The following is a 17,362-nucleotide window of genomic DNA, read 5'->3' as shown; positions in this document are numbered from 1 at the left end:
GTGGATAACAATCTCAATAGGAAGGTGCAATGTCTGATCAGCAGCAAATAGGAGTGGTAATTTGCAGGAGAGGGGGAGTTGGCTCGAAAGGGTAGTGAATCTGAAAACACGTACATATACTTAAATAGTTTCACTGCATAGTGCTCTGAAAAGTAAACCCTATGTTACATCATCTCAGTATAGTTGGGAGGGAAGAAAATGAATTTGCAGACCGAAAAACTAAGAATAGTCAAAAAGGTTTAACATTTAGTTATCATATATTGAAAAGAAGAAAGATGATGCCTAGAATGTCTGGATGTCCAAAGCCACCTGCGCAATTCTTAGTTGGTAGGTTCAGAAATTGGACTGTCTCATGGGCAGCCACAACAATTTCAGATCAGGGGACCTGTTTAAAAGGTTGATAAAAAGAGCCAAGAAAATCACAGACAGCTTTATCCCCCCTCCCACCCCTGACAAATCATGCATTATACAATACAAACATTAGCAGAGATTTGAACAGACATTCCTTTGGTGCCACCCAGTGGTCAAAGTGTGCAAATAAGAATCATAGAGCTCAGAAATAGGCTCCTTGGTCCTATTGGCCCATGCTGATCAAAATTCTTAAAGAATGTCTCCTAACAGTGTTTAGCCGCTATTCTGCTACGCCTTTCCTATCCATGTCGCTGTCCAAGTGCTTTTGAAATGTTGTTAATGCATCTTCCTCAACCACTTCTGGTAGCTCCTTCTATATTAGGATCATCCTCTGTGTGAAATAGTTACCCCTCAGGTTTATATTAAATCTCTTCTCTCTTACCCTAAGTCTATGTCCTCTATATTTCTTGATTCAATAATCCTAGGAAAATGACTGTGCGCATGCAAGCCTTTCGATATTCGATGCGTTTCAATGAGATCCCCTATCATTCTTCTAAACTCCAGCGAGTACAGGCCCAGCCAGAGCTATCAAACGCTCCTGGAAACATTCTTGTGAATCTCCTCTGAACCCTCTACAATCCTGGCATGTCTTTTCTTAGATAAGGGGCCCAAAAACTGCTCACAATATTCCAAGTGCGGTCTCAAAAATACCTGATAAAGCCTCAGGATCACATCCTTATTTTTAATATTCTAATCCTCTTGAAATGAATGCTAACATTCCTTTTGCCTTCCTTACTACCAACTCAACTTGCAAGTCAACCTTCGGGAAATTCTGCATGAGGACTTCCAAGTGCCTTTGCACCTCAGATTTCTGAATTTTCTCCCTGTCTAGAAAATAGTCAGTGCCTTATTTCTTCTACTAAAGTGTATGATCATACATTCCTGACACTATTCCATCTGTCACTTCTTTGACCATTCTTCTAAGCTGTCTGTCCTTCTGCAGCCTCTGCTTCTTCAGCTCTACCCATCCCTCCATCTATCTTCATATCGTTCACAAACATGGCCACAAAGTCATCAATTTTGTCATCCAGATCACTGACATAACTTGAAAAGCAGTCCCAACAGCAACCCCTGCAGAACACCATGTCGCCAGCAGCCAACCAGAAAAGGTCCCCTTTATTCCTACTCTTTACCTCCTGCCAAATAGCCAATCTTCTATCCATACCAGTATCTTTTGTATGTCCTGAGTTCTTATCTTGTTAAGCAGCCTCACAATCAGCACTTCGTCAAAAAAATTCTGAAAATCTAAGTAAACATCCATTGACTCTGGTTTGTCTATCATGAATTCCCACAGATTTGTCAAGCAAGATTTCCCCTTAAGGAAACTATGTTGTCTTTGACCTATTTTATCATATGCCTCCAAGTACCTGAAACGTCATACATAATAATGGACTCCAACATCTTCCCAACCACTAAAATCAGGTATATAATTTCCTTACTTTTTGCCTCCATCCCTTCTTAAAGAATGGAATGACATTTGCAATTTTCCAGAATCATTCTTGAAAGATCATTACCAATGCTTCCACAATCTCTTCAGCTCTTTCTAAACCCTGGACTGTAGTCCATCTGGTCCAGAATACTAATCTACCTTCAAATCTTTCAGCTTTCCAAGCACCTTTTCCTTAGCAAAAGCAACTGCACTGACTTCTTCCTTCTATACTCTCAAATTTCTGGCATACTGCTAGTGTCCTCCAGAATGAACACTGAAGCAAAACACTTAAATCCATCCAGTATTTCTTTGTACTCAATTACCCCTCTCCAGCATCATTTTCCAGTGGCTCAATATCCATTCTCACTTCCTCTTTATATATCTGAAAACTTTTGGTATTTTCCTTTATATTATTGGCTTTATCTTCATATTACACCTTTTCTCTCCTTATTGCTTTTTAGTTGCCCACTGTGGATTTTCAAAGTTTCCCAATCCTCTAGCTTCCCACTAATTTTTGCTATATTAAATGTCCTCACTATTGTTTTTATGCTGCCTTTGAGTTCCCTTGTCAGCCATAGTGGTTTCATCCTCCCTTTAGATTACTTCCGAGCTCTCCCTGAAACTCCAGCTGTTGCTGTTCTGCCTTCTATTCCAATTTAATACTGATACAAGGAAATGGTAGGTAAATGGATCATTAAAATGAAAAATCTTTAATCCTGAAGTTCACACTGCATTCCTCAATACGCAGAGATTCTCTACCAATTTTAATATCCAAGAACACAGGCCTAGAAACAATGAGAACTTTCAGAGAAAGCAAAACTGATCGTTGTGTCATGTTTTTAACAGATTTCAATAAGCTTGCTATGGGAAAGCTTAACTTCCTTTATTGGAACCAGGACAAAGTAGTAATACAACAAATTACAACTAAGTTTTCAAGAGCCAAAAGAAAATTTTGATTATTGAGTTATGAAGAACAGGCAGAATTTGTTATCCCAAAACTTAACTGAATTGAAAGCGAATTACTAATGAAAGTGAGTAAATCTATTGAAAAGTTGATTCCAGAGGTAACAGATGCCAGATAAGACACATCAAGAGCTTAAAGTAACTTTCGCTTGTACATGACAATCTTGGTGTCTTTTCTTATTTCAGTGGTGGGCAAACTATTGGAGAGGATTCTCAGAGACAGGATTTACGATCACCTGGAGAAGCATAGTCTGTTAGGGATAGTCTGCATGGCTTTGTGAGTGGCAGGTCACTTCTTTGAGGAAGTGACAAAACAAACTGACAAAGTAGTGAGTGGATGTGATGCAAGTGGCATTCAAAGTTTCCCATGGTAGCCATTCAGAATGTCAGGAAGCATGAGATCCAGGTGATTGCCTTTTCCACTGAAGGCTGAGGGTGGTAGTAGATTGAGCGTATTCTGACCGGAGGGTTCTGACTAGTGGTGTTCCATAAGAATGTATTCTGGGACCCATGTTATTTGCGTTTTTATCAATGATTTGGATGAGGAGGTAGAAGGGTGGGTTGGCAAGGTGCAGATGACATGAAGTTTGGTGGTGTTGTGGGCGGTGTAGAAGATTGTAGTAGGTTACAATGGGTCACTGATTGGGTGCAGAGCTCGGCTGAGAAGGAGCAGTTGAGTTCAGTCGGAAAAGTGTGAAGTGATACACTTTGGAAGGTCGAACTTGATGACAAAGTACTGGTTTAGTATCAGGATTCTCAGTAGTGGAGGAACAGAAGAATTTTGGGGTCTACGTCCACAGACATCTCAAAGTTCCCATGCAAGTTGATAGAATATTTAAATCAGCTTGTGGCGTGTTGGCCTGCTTCAGTTGGGGTGGGGGGGGATTTGAGTTTAAGAAACATGAGGGAATGTTGCAGCTCTATACAAGTCTAGTTAGACCACACTTGGAATGTTGTGTTCATTATAGGAAGGATGTGGAAGCTTTGGAGAAGGTGCAGAGGAGATTTACCAGGATGCTAATAGAATTAAGAGAGTATATCTTTTGAGAATAGGTTGAGCAAGCTACAGATGTTGTCTTTGAAATGAAGGAGGATGAAATATAACTTGATAGAGGTGTATATGATGATAAGAGGCATGCGTAGAGTGGACAGCCAAACTTTTCCCTAGTAGTTTCCCTGTGGACACCACTGGTCAGCACCCTCTGGGCAGAATATGCTCAGTCTACTAATATGCAGAAGATGCCTTCTGCGGACGAGGCAATTCTGAATCCATGCATCCAAGTTTCCTGATTCCCATGCCCCCCGACTTTTTCCAGGCATAAATGGCTAATACAAGGAGGCATAATTTTAAGGTGCCTGGAGGAGTGAGTGAGTGAGTGTGCATGCGTGCGTATCTCAGAGGTATTTTTTTCCACACACACACACACACACACACACACACACACACACACAGTGGTGGGTGCATGGAATGTGCTGCCAGAGGTGCTGGTAGAGGCAGATATGTTAGGGAACTTAAGAGAATCTTAGATAGATGCATGGATGAATTAAAATTGGAGGGCTATGTAGCAGGGAAGGGTTAGATTGAACTTAAGAGTACGTTAAAAGTTTGGCACAACATGGTGAGCTAAAATGCTTCTACTGTACTGTCCAATGTTCTACCCTTTGCTACCGCTGAAATGTTGTTACATTAACTCAAAAATAATGACAACTTTCTCTGGATGAAACTGAATCCCTGTGATATTTATTAGATCTTTCAAGAGTTTACTCTTAAACTCATCTTGGATACGTTTAGTCTTACTCACCTGATTATGATCAGGGAATGGGATAATCGATGCACAAACACCAAGAATCATGGATGGATGAATCTCACAATGTGTATATGTTGAACAGTATGCAACACCTTTTTCTTGCAAGTCATCAGGAGTCATGGCCAGCATCACAGTCTCCTCTTCTAACGTATCAATATATTCTACCACACCACTCGCCACAAGATCCTGCCAACTGAGGATGAAAATGAACTTAGTCATTACATTCAACCCAGTATTGGGTTTATTAATATTTTTACATGTACCAAGATACAGTGAAAAGCTTTTGTGTGTCATAAATGTCATATTATATCAATGCAGTAAAAGGAAAACAGAATGCAGGATGTGGTGCTGCAGTTACAGAGAAAGTGCAGTGCAATGTAGGCAAACAGACAAACAAAGGACAAGAGCTACGACAAAAGTGATTGAAAAATTAGGAATTCATACTTTAATGCACAAGCGGTCCCTTCAAGAATCTGGTAACAGTAGCTGTCCTTGAGCCTGGTGCCTTATGCTCTCAGGCTTTTATATCTTCTGCCCAACAGGAGGGGGAGAAGAGAAAATGAGTAGGGTTGGAAGTGTATTTGACCATGTTTGCAGCAGGAAGTGTAAACAGAGTAAATAGAGGGGAGGCTGATTTACATAATGGACTTGGCCGTGTTCACAACCCTCTGCAACTTCTTGCAGACTTGGGTAGAGCAACTGCCATATGAAGGTGATAAATCCATCAAATAATAACACATATGGAAGAAACTTTCCATAGTGTAGGTAGAAACACTTATGCAAATTTATCAATTTCAGCTGTTTGTATGAAGCAACGTCTGATGTACACTCAGTGGCCACTTTATTAGGTACACCTGCTCTTTAACACAAATATTTAATCAGTCAATCATGTGGCAGCAACTCGATACAGAAAAGCAAGCAGACATGATCAAGAGGTTCAGTTGTTGTTCAGACCAAACATCAGAATGGGGAAGAAATGTGATCTAAATGACTTTGACCATGGCTTGATTGTTGGTGCCAGATGTGGTGGTCTGCATATCTCAGATACTGCTGGCCTGGGACTTTCACGTACAGCAACCTCTAGATGTTACAGAGAATGGTATGAAAAAGAAGAAACAGCCAGTGAGAGGTAGTTCTGGGGGCAAAACCGCCTTGTTAATGAAGGAGGTCAGAGAATTGTCAGATTGGTTCAAGCTAACAGGCGTCTATGCAGAAGAACATCTCTAAATGCACATGTTGAACCTTGAAGTGGATGGGCTACAGCAGCAGAAGACCATGAACAGGAGATATCTAATAAAATGCCCACTGAGTGTATATTGATGGGGCAATAATTAGCATACTGGCCAGCGTAACAAGGAGATCTTCCATGCGTCCTATAGCTATTTAGGCAAGATCTTTTTATAAATATTTAACAGTAAATTCTGTTCAAATTCTTCTAGAAAAGATGGCAGCTTTGGCAGTGTATTACAGAGTCAGTAGTGCATTGGTGTGTCAATCTGGATTTTTGTCATGTCTCTGAAGCAAGACTTGAATCTGTGATCGAAGTACTATAGATAGTTCAAAGTTGATTTATTATCAAAGTACATATATATTGCCATATACTCCCTTGAGATTTATTTTCCCGCAGCCATTTACAGGAAAAAACAGAACAGAATTTCACAAATAACTTTGCATAAGACTGATGAACAACCAATGTGCAAAAAAATACAACCTGTGCAAATAAAAAATGGAGAACATGAGTTTAACATGAGAACAAAGAGTAGTTGCGAATATGAACCACAAACTAGTGTTCTTTGGGCATTAGTAAACCTTTTCAGAGATTCAAATAAAGATATTTTTTCTCTAAAGTTGGCAAGTTGATTTCAAGAAAGGAATACTCTCTACTCTATTGCATCAAGTTTGAGGCAAATTATAACCCCAAAAACTAAATTAAACAAAACCAATAGAAATCCAACTTGCTGGAAGATTTTAATAGTTCATTTTTAAAATATTTACTTGCTTTGTTCTGTGTTCTACTCTAAGCCACAAGCAAAAGCCAAAATGGTATTAATCTGCAAATACTAGTCAGATTTACATTTGAAGATTACGCATAAAAAAATGGAATCTAACAGTGTACAGTCTTAAGATTTTTAGGATAATGCCTCTCAGCAGATTCTAATATACATTAGATTACAAGAAACAAACCAAACGCAGACATCAGGGTATGGTGCATAATAATATTTGGTTGGCATTCTTCTGGAGAACTCCTAAATAAGTTATTTTTTGACCCAACTTTTTTTTTCAAATTATGTATTTGGCAAACTGGATGTAGGAAAAACATTTACATGGTGAAGAGGGCCAAAATCAAGGGTTTTAAGCTATGAAAGTCACTAAAAAATGAATTGCACAATTCAGGTGGGACATCTTTACAAACAGAATGACTTAAATATGGAACCTGCTATCACATTGGTACTTGGAGGAGTTACTAGAGCCACCCAAAGGAAAGCCAAGTAAAATGCTTGAGAATGGGGACAGAAAGACAGGCTAAAGGGACTTGCAAAGGAAAAATTCAGAAGCTGCTAACTGTACAAACTACATGTTTAATTCAATATACATGGCCAAACTCATTGTTTTTTTTTTAAAAAAGTGTTAAGCAGAAACTTGAAGAGCAAAGACATTTGTACTTTCTTAGGATTGCTGTATGCTTTTCATCACATACCTGTAATTGTTATACTCTCGCTCTTTTAATTGATCAATGTGCCTTTTCTTCAGCAGCAGTTTTTGCTTCTCTACAATCAAAAGTGGGCGACAAATTCTACCTGCATCCGTATAAATCCGAATTTCACGTTCGCGGATATCTCTCACCATGGATACCTTTAGAAGAAAAATTCTGTTAGTAAATTAGCAAACAACATCTCACAATTTTCTAAGTGTTTTTATTAAATCACATTCTCAATATATATCATTTGTTTTCACGCACAAGTTTATAGCATCACACAAAAGATCACTTCCACAGCATCTTTTGTGCAATGTTTTTCTTCTCTCTTTTTGCCTATATTTCATCCTTGTGCGTCACCTTTGCTTGTGTGCAGCTTTATAAGCTCCAGACTATTTTAATATATAACTCTAAGTAACAAGGGTAACCTAGATATGTCTATGGTCAAAAAAGGAGCTAGGAAAACTTAGATAAAATGGAAATATGGAGAAAGGCCAGGATAACAAAGGTCAGGTAAGAGACTAGAAACATTTATTCATTGCAAATTAAAAGCATCAGGTGCAAAAACTAAAAGGGAAAGTACACTAACATTAGAAACTGCATTTGATTTAAACTCTACCAATAAAGATGTGAGAATGTTGACATGACAATTTTGAGCAATAACAAGCTTGTTCTTCAGCAAGGATAATGCATACAACATCTCCATATCACTGGGAATAGAGACAAGCTCAGAAAAGGCTTCATCTGGAATTTCGTCACTAGTAAATTAATTTGTCTGAAATCGGGCAATTATCCCAAGGTACACACACAAAATGCTGGAGGAACTCAGCAGGCCAGGCTGTATCTATGGAAAAGAATACAGTTGATGTTTCAGGCTGAGACCCTTCATCAGGACTCTAAGGTGGTACGAGTACAGACTACTTCCTTATTCAATTCTTGAGACCAACAGACAGGAAGTAAATTGGCAAAAAAATCAGAAAGAAAATATTTATCTTCATGAAAGGACAACTAAAGAATCTTAAATTAATAATCAAATCTTTCATTGGGAGTGAGCCACTGTTTGAAGTAGCAAGAGTGACATCTTGCAGGGTGGGAACCATTCACAAACTTTTCAGCAGCAGTGAATTATTGTTTGAGCCAAGAAGGGGGTGTAAGCAGAGCGACAACTTTTGGAGTGGGGCAGGGTTAAGAGTGGTCCGGCTTTGGCTCAACAGACTTGGGCAAAATAGACGTAGACGCTAAGTGAGCTTCCAGTAAGCTTTTTTTTTCTGTCAGTATATAACTAGTGGGTTGAAAATGCGTCCAGTTAGTTGTATGCTCCTTGTGCGAGACGTGGGAACTTTGGGAGTCTCCCTGATAACTACATCTGCATCAAGTGCGCCAAACTGCAGCTCCTTAGAGAACATATTAATGAACTGGAGCTGCTGCTCAATAACCTTCAGCTTATAGGAGGATGAGAAGGTGATAGACAGGAGCCACAAGGAGGTAGTCACCCCTAAGCTGTAGGACGCAGGTACCTGGGTAATTGTCAGGAAAGGGAAAGGAAATAGGCAGCCAGTGCAGGGTATCCCTGTGGCCATTCCCCTCAAAAATAAGTAAACCACTTTACATAATGTTGGCGGGGGGGGGGGGGGGTCCTACCAGGGAGAAGCATCAGCAAGCATGTCTCTGGCACGGAGTCTGGGTCTGTGGCTCAGAAGGGAAGGGAGGCAAAGGGAGAGCTGTAGTGATAGGGGATTCATTGGTTAGGGAACAGAAATGAGGTTCTGTAGGTAAGAAGGAGATTCTTGAGTCAGGGACATCTCAGACAGAGTTCACAGCTTTCTTAAGTGGGAGAGTGAGCAGCCAGAGACTGTGATCTGCATCAGAACCATTGACATGGGTGAGAGAGGTGATGAGGTTCTGCAAAGTGAGTTCAGGGAGTTAGGTGCTAAGTTAAAGGACAGGACCTCCAGTGTTGTGATCTCATGATTGCTACCTGTGCCATGTTTTAGTGAACTCAGAAGTAGGAAGATCATACAGTTCAACAACTGGCTGAGGAGTTGGTGCAGGAGGAAGGGCTTCAGATTTTGAGATCATTGGGTTCTCTTCCAGTGAAGATGGGACCTGTACAGAAAAACAGTTTTCACCTGAATTTGGGGGTTGGGGGGGGGGAAGAAGAACATATCCTAGTGGGAAGGTTTACTACTGGGGACTAAAGTTGCAGGGAGATGAGAACAAGAGTGCCAGAAAGGATGGAAGAGTGGTTGTGAACAAAGATGCTGTTAAGCCTACATACTATCAACACTGACACACTTCTGGGGTGCGTGCTTAGCCCACTGCTCTACTCTCTTTACACCCATGACCATGCTAGGCTTAGCTCAAATACCATCTACAAATTTGCTGATGATACAACCAGTTTTGGTAGAATCTCAGATGGAGATGAGAGGGCGTACAGGAGCAACATATACAAACTAGTGGAGTGGTGTCACAGCAACAACCTTGCACTCAACGTCAGTAGACGAAGGAGCTGATTGTGGACTTCAGGAAGGGTAAGACGTAGGGACATATCCAATCCTCATAGAGGGATCAGAAGTGGAGAGAATGAGCAGTTTCAAAATCCTGGGTGTCAAGATCTTTGAAAACCTAACCTGGTCCCAACATATAGATGCAGCTATAGAGAAGGCAACACAACGACTATACTTCATTAGGAGTTTGAAGAGATTTGGTATGTCAACAAAAATGCTCAAAAACTTCTTCAGATGTACTGTGGAGAGCACTGTGACAGGCTGCATCACTATCTGGTATGGAGGGTGAAGGGCTACTGCACAGGGCCGAAAGAAGCCGCAGAGGGTTGTAAATTTAGTCAGCTCCATCTTGGGTACAAGCCTTCAAAGTACCCAAGACAGCTTCAAGGAGCGGTGTCTCAGAAAGGCAGTGTGCATTATCAAGGACCCCCTGCACTCAGGGCATACCCCTTTCTCGTTGTTACCATCAGGTAGGAGGTACAGAAGCCCCATGGGAGGTTGGTCAATAAAGTTTAGTTACAGACTAGATGGGCTGAAGGGCCTGTTTCTGTGCTGTAGCATCATATGATTCTATTACAGCTGCAAAATGAGCTTGTGATTCAAGTTTTCTGTAATGGAAGCCACTGGAAAAAATCATCTATGATTTTAAATGTTACATGAGATTCTACCAGTCTAGTCCAGTACCATGAAACTGTTGTGAATGGATGTAGAAAAACAATTTCCAAGTTTAAAAATAAACTGTTTCAACAAATTTTAAAATTTAATCCCAATTTTTTTTTTTGTTTTCAAAAAGAGAATGACATAGGTTAATTAAGAAGCAGTGAAGCATATTTTCCCATATCCTATTCCAAACTCTTTTAGGTACATGGACGACCTTAATGCCAAACAAAACTGCTTTTATAATAATTGGATAGCACGCCAGCAATGAAGAGATGTATCAGGTTTGATTTTATGAATGAGGGTGTAATTAGCCTCCATGATACAATTAAAGTAAAAGATCTAATCTCTGAGTAGAAAAAGATATTTGGAGTACCTCAGATACAATGATGTCCATCTGACGTCTAAGCTTCCTTAGCGTAGTCATCAACTGGTCAGGATCTTTATGTATACCAACCCAACAACCATTGACAAAAATCTTTGTAGCACTAAGGGAAATAAAAATGGAGAACATCTTCTAAGAAATATATTTAATGCCTCAGGCAAATATTTTGTAAGTCCATGAGCTGATTCATATGTGAATCATTGCAGGGTATCAAGTTACTCCAAGGCTAACCATGCCCTCACACAATGCTATGCAAACATTTACATTTCTATTCTTCAGAGTTAATGGTTACTATTGCAGTTATTTTTTCTAAATATATGGGTGCCACAGTAGCGTGATGCTATTACAGCTCAGGTCATTGGCGTTTGGAATTGAATTCCGAGGCCATTAGTAAGGAGACTGTATGTCCTCCCCATGGAACATGTGGGTTTTCTCCAATTTCCTCCCACTGTCAAAAGACGTACTGGTTAGTAGGTTAATTCATCACTGTAAACTGACCCGTTATTAAGCTAGGGTTAAATCAGGGTTTGCTGAAGTGGCTCAGCTCAAACAGTACACAAGGGCCTATTCCACATTGGATCTCTTAATAAAAAAGACAATCTGTTACCCTCACTTACTCCGCAATAGCAGCAGGAGAAATTTCTTCAAGATTTTCCATACTCCACTCCTCCAAGAACTCCAAAATGGGTGAGGGCTGAGACCCAACAGAAATATAAGCCATTAAAGCCAGATTTTTCACTAGTCCAACAGCATGACCCTGAAACAACACAATAAGATGTTATATTTAAACTTACAACTGCACATTTCATTATTTGACTAGAATATCAATGCAACCAGCTCAGAAGAGTTGTACATCCCAGTCAAAAAGTACAAGAAAAAATTAAGAGAAATACAGGTTTTATTTTCAATGCAACTAAAACAGTTAGAATTATATTATCCATCATCTCTTCAAGCCACAGGTTAGAAGAAAGCACTTAAGTATTCCTTTAACATCCATAGGTAACACAAAGGGCCACAATGTGCTGGTCTCCACTCACAACCAGGATCTGCTGCCTGCTGTCCAGTAATACGCACACCCACCTGGGCTCAGGAACGTAGAGTCAGGCAACATCTCTGGAGGTGAAAGGATAGTTAACATTCCAGAGTGAGATCCTCCATCAGGAACCGATGCAGGGCCTCGATCTGAAACACCTACTATACTGTTGTCTCCAGAGATGCTGTCTGACGCGCTGAGTTCCTCCAGCAGTTATTTTTCAGTCCTGATTCCAGTCATTATGTTCCCTTCTCAGTACAACTAATAACTGTCATTAATTTTATATGCCATGCTCATTTGAATACCAGTCTTATTTAGGTGATACCTCTGCTTTGCTCACATGCCCCCTAGTGTCTCTCAGACATCTTTTGACTCAACACACCACCAATGGATGTACAAAACTGATGAAAATGACAATTTTTATTTCCATTGACTATAATGCTTGAACTTACCTCTGGTGTCTCAGCAGGGCAAATCATACCCCAGAGTGTATTATGAAGCTGTCTAGGTTTTGCCAGCTTCCCATCTCTTCCAATTGGAGAGTTAAGACGACGAAGATGAGAGAGGGTTGAAGCAAAAGTCAAACGGTTCAACACCTATTTGCAATTGAATAGTTAAATAATCAATCCAAGGTTGTATTTTAGAAATTGCACACTTCATCAAGTCCTGAGACCTGTTTTTTTTTTACTGTACATTCAGAAAAAAATTCATTTTATACATTTGTACATATATGAAAGATTTTTGTTAAAACAATGCTTGAAGATATGCATTAATATTTTCAGGATCTTTTGATAATTACTTGTATAAGAGACAACAGAAGCTGCAGTAAATTTTTGGTTACCGCTTCTTGTTTTAGATATGTCCAACAAATGGAGGTTGGCGGAAAAGAGATTTAGACAAAATGCCAGAAAACACACACAAAATGCTGGAGGAACTCAGCATTTATGGAAAAAAAAGAGTACAGTCAACATTTCAGGCCGTGACCCTTCAGCATGACGTATTTTCCATTGATGCTGCCTGGCTTGCTGAGTTCCTCCAGCATTCTGTGTGCACTGCTTGGATTTCCAGCAACTGCAGATTTTCTCCTGTTTGTGACCGAACAAAAGGCCATACTGAAGTGTGGGTACAAGCTAATTTTGTTTTAAGTACAAGGAATGTACAAATAGGATGAATCCAATACAGTTTTTTTTGAGAGGGGTACGTGCACGAGGTCAATTCTAAAATAAGACTACAGCCTCCTATAATTTAGCCAGCAAACTTCTGCATGACTATCCTCACCATTGCCACATGAAGCACCATTTTCCAGAACTCTACATTGAATGGCAGGCTCAAATATTTGTAAGTTCTTTTGGCACTTGTTCTTCACCAGATGTGGCCATCTCTGCTTTAGTTACATACTCATCTCAATGACCAAAGAGGAGACAAATTTATGGAATCAAATCAACACAGACCTGTGTAAAGTGGACTGATATACAAGATGATCCTAAAAATTGAGCATTACTAAAATTACCACAATCTTACTCAGGTTGCATTCACTATCACAGGAAACATTTATCAGCTTACCATCAAAACATTATCTGAAGAATATTTATATATAGGAAAAGAATGCATGTTTCCGTAAAAGAATTTTACCTGAGATACACCAGCTCTGGCTTGATGAGCCTTCTTTTGATCTCCCCAATTTCCTGTTGCAAGTGAATATTTCAGCCCATCAGAAATAATCCGTGTTTTGATTGCTAATTCCAGGTTAAAATCTTTCCCTCTGTCTATAAACTTCTGAGAGTATATCCGGACTTCTTTCAGTAGGTTCTTAAACATTCTGAAGATGACAATTTGAACCATAATTTTACTTTGCTTGTAGATGCGTTTATTACAAAAAGGTGTTTATCAGCCACTATATAATATTTTAAGAATGTTAATCCCCCAGAACAAAATGGGTTTGTTTTAGAAGGTACAATAGTTAAAAGACTAGAAATTTTATCAAGTTCTACAAGGTATTCCACACATATGTAGAACAAGAAGATGGCCAGTGAGGGTGGAACCATCAGGGATAGTAAAAGAAACATGACTGGAATCAGAGATTGGGCAGGTCCTTACTGCAGCGGTCCCCAACTACCGGGCCGCGAGGAAACTGTATGATTTGGCGATATGAGTCAGCGGCACCCTTGCTCATTCGCTGTCACGCACTGTTGAGCCATTATGCATGCGAGGTCATTAACAGCGCGTCATCCATGTCAGTGTGGGAAGGAGATCAACTCCTCGTGCTTGCAAATGACAGCGGGCTGAAAAGTATGTTTGACGAAACATCTTTGCCAGCATTCTGGATCAAAGTCAAGGCTAAATATCCTGAGATAGCCACGAAAGCACTGAAAATGTTGCTTCCATTTCCAACATATCTCTGCAATGAATGCAACGAAAACTAAATCGTGGAACAGACTGGACATAGGGAACCCCCTTCGAGTATCGTTGTCTCCCATCACCCCTCGATGGGACCATCTTGTTGCAGGAAAACAAGCCCAGGGCTCCCACTGATTGGTGTGTTGCAACGATTTTATATATTCATACGGGGAAAATATGTGCTGTGTGTTTAATATCCAAACGTTACTTAAAATGCTATGATGCTATTGACTTACTTATATAACCATATAATAACTACAGCACGGAAACAGGCCATCTCGGCCCTTCTAGTCCGTGCCGAACGCTACTCTCACCTAGTCCCGCCGACCTGCACTCAGCCCATAACCCTCCATTCCTTTCCTGTCCATATACCTATCCAATTTTTCTTTAAATGATTAATATCGAACCTGCTTCTGCCACTTCTACTGGAAGTTCGTTCAACACTTACTTCAAGCTCCCCTGATAATTGACTTATCACTATATTCATGCGAGGAAAATATGCGGTGTGTTTAATATTAAATTCGTTAGATAAACCCTTTTAGAAACGAAATTGAGTGTATTAGCCACTTATCACCTATATTCCGGTCGTGATTAACACTCCTCCCCCCACCCCACCCCCGGAACAGAATCGCCAAAAAGGATTTGCAGGGGGAAAAAAAATCGGCAGGTCACGACGCACATGCGCACTGGTTCCCGCGCAAGGCTTCATGGTCATTGTAGTCTTTCTCGGGGTAAACACAACGTATTTGACTGCTACTCTTGTCCATTGGCAACACCACCACCCCCCCCAACCCTGGGTCGGCCGGTCCGCAAAAATATTGTCAATATTAAATCGGTCCGCAGTGCAAAAAACGGTTGGGGACCCCTGCCTTATTGAATACACCCTATCCTCGTTATATGCGTCTTCAGACAATGCGGATTCACAGTTATGCGAGGAACCTATTTCTACCAACGTCTCCTTATATGCCTCCAAAACTCATGGTTATGCAAGGAGCCCCCTGACATTCGCCTGTAAAATGTCTTGTTACAATTTTGAATTTATTGTTCCTCAATGATTGCAAGCTGTCCAGGCCCTGAGTGAGCAATGCAACCCCAAACCATGATGTTCCTTCCACCATGCTTCACAGTTGGGATGAGGTTTTGGTGTTGGTGTGCAATGCCCTTTTTCCTCCAAACATAGCAATGTCTATCAAAGGTTCAACTTTTGACTCATCTGTCCACAGAACATTGTCCCAGAAGCATTGTGGAACATCCAGGTGGTCCTTTGCAAACTTGAGATGTGCAGCAGCGTTTTTTTTTGGAGAGCAGTGGTTTCCATCATGGTATCCTTCCAAGAACATCATTCTTGTTCAGTGTTTTTCTTGTAGTGGACACATGAAGAGACTTTAGCAAGTTCTAGAGATTTCTGCAGGTCTTTTGCTGTTACCCTGTGGTTCTTTTTCACCTTCTTCAGCATTGAACGTTGTGCTCTTGGTGTGATCTTTGCAGGTTGCCAAGATGGGTGGAATGGCAACAGTACTAAATTTCCTCCATTTGTAGACAATTTTCTTTTACTGTGGACTGATGAACATTCAGGTCTTTAGAAATACTTCTGGTAGCCTTTTCTAGCTTCATACATCTCTACAATAATTCTTCTAAGGTCCTCTGAAAGTTGTTTTGATCGAGGCATAGTGCACATAAACAGACCTTTCTTGAGAACAGCGCAGGCTCTGTCAGTAACCTGACTTTTTGTGTCTTTTTTTTAAAAAATAGGGCATGGACCTCTAAAACCCACACCTCCAGTCTCATCTCATTGGTTGGAAAACAGGACTTCCAACAGTTTTTGTAGAAAGCATTGCCCCAGAAGATGACAAACTTTTTTGAACTTAGACTGTGATTGTTTAAATGGTATACTCATTAGTGACAAGAAATAATTCTTATTAGTTTAGGTAGATCGTGAGTTAGATGAAGATAAGACCAGATTTTATGAGCAATTAATACAGAAAACCAGGTATGCAGTGGTGTCTATAGGGTGATGTGTTGGGGCAACGGCATTAACAAGGGTGATGCCAATAGGTTCAATAAACTGATTAGAAAGGCTTGCTCTATTATAGGAGTCAAACTGGACAAACTGGAGGCAATGGCAGAACAAAGGACCCTACAAAAGATCCTAGCATTTTTGGACAACGTTTCTCACCCTCTGTATGCCACCGTGGCTGAACAGAGGAGCACTTTTAGTAATAGACCAAGATAACTGCACTGCCCAAAGTGTGCTACGAGGTCATTCTTACTCTCGGCATTAGGCTCTATAATGAGTCAACCTATAGACTGTTTAAGGTAACTTTATTTTTTTTAATTCTTTCTTACTTCTCTTCTAATATTTGTATATCTGTGCACTTGTAATGCTACTGTGACACTGTAATTTCCTTTGGGATCAATAAAGTATCTAGTCTAGGGGCTCCCAACCCTTTTATGCTATGAATCAATACCATTAAGCAAGAGGTCCGTGGACCCCAGGTTAAAGGCTCAGCACAACATCGTGTGCCCAAGTGCCAGTCAGTACTGTTACGTTCTACAAAGAACTCAATGTACCCTGTATACATGTCCACTTCCAGTTTTAACAGAGGATTAGGAAAGAGGAACCTGGTATCAATGTGCATGCAGAAGCAGTCGTCCTTCAAATACTTCCATGACCAGTTTTATAACTTTTAATCCACAGAAAGCCTGATTTCCCAGTTCTCACATATATCAGCAGGTGAAAAGGTAGATGAATGATTTAACCCACCTTAAATATACTCAATGAATCTGACTTCCCAGTGTCAAGTGTACAGATTTCTGAAGATTCACAATTCAAAAAGGAAAAAAAAATCTCTTTAATTTATCTCGAATACATGACCATTCTTTTCAAAAATTGCTCCCTACTTCCAGATATCCCCAGTGGGTGTGTAACCACTCAGTATCCACCCTGTCAATTCCCCTTAGACTTTGGAAAGCTTCAATAAGGTCACCTGTCAATAAAATCTGCTACACTTCCATGAGTATGGATATAAATTGCTCAACCTTTATTCCTATATAACTTCTTCAGCCCAGGGAGCAAG

The 17,362-nt window shown here is 40.2% G+C and overlaps 1 protein-coding gene across 1 annotated transcript in view; it reads right to left on the bottom strand.

Annotated features, from left to right (window-relative positions):
- Positions 1 to 17,362, bottom strand: part of polr2b (RNA polymerase II subunit B) — a 53,145-nt gene that overhangs the window by 12,866 nt on the left and 22,917 nt on the right. The window contains exons 10-15 of the mRNA XM_063046722.1: positions 13,521 to 13,707; positions 12,341 to 12,484; positions 11,473 to 11,612; positions 10,847 to 10,958; positions 7,310 to 7,464; positions 4,606 to 4,804 (exon numbers count right to left, since the gene is read on the bottom strand). Of these exons, the coding sequence (XP_062902792.1) occupies positions 4,606 to 4,804; positions 7,310 to 7,464; positions 10,847 to 10,958; positions 11,473 to 11,612; positions 12,341 to 12,484; positions 13,521 to 13,707 (937 nt within the window). The remainder of the gene's footprint in view (positions 1 to 4,605; positions 4,805 to 7,309; positions 7,465 to 10,846; positions 10,959 to 11,472; positions 11,613 to 12,340; positions 12,485 to 13,520; positions 13,708 to 17,362) is intronic.

This window comes from Mobula hypostoma, chromosome 4, assembly GCF_963921235.1.
Source record: "Mobula hypostoma chromosome 4, sMobHyp1.1, whole genome shotgun sequence".
Taxonomy (NCBI): Eukaryota; Metazoa; Chordata; class Chondrichthyes; order Myliobatiformes; family Myliobatidae; genus Mobula; species Mobula hypostoma.
This window is presented reverse-complemented; position numbering and strand designations above follow the sequence as displayed.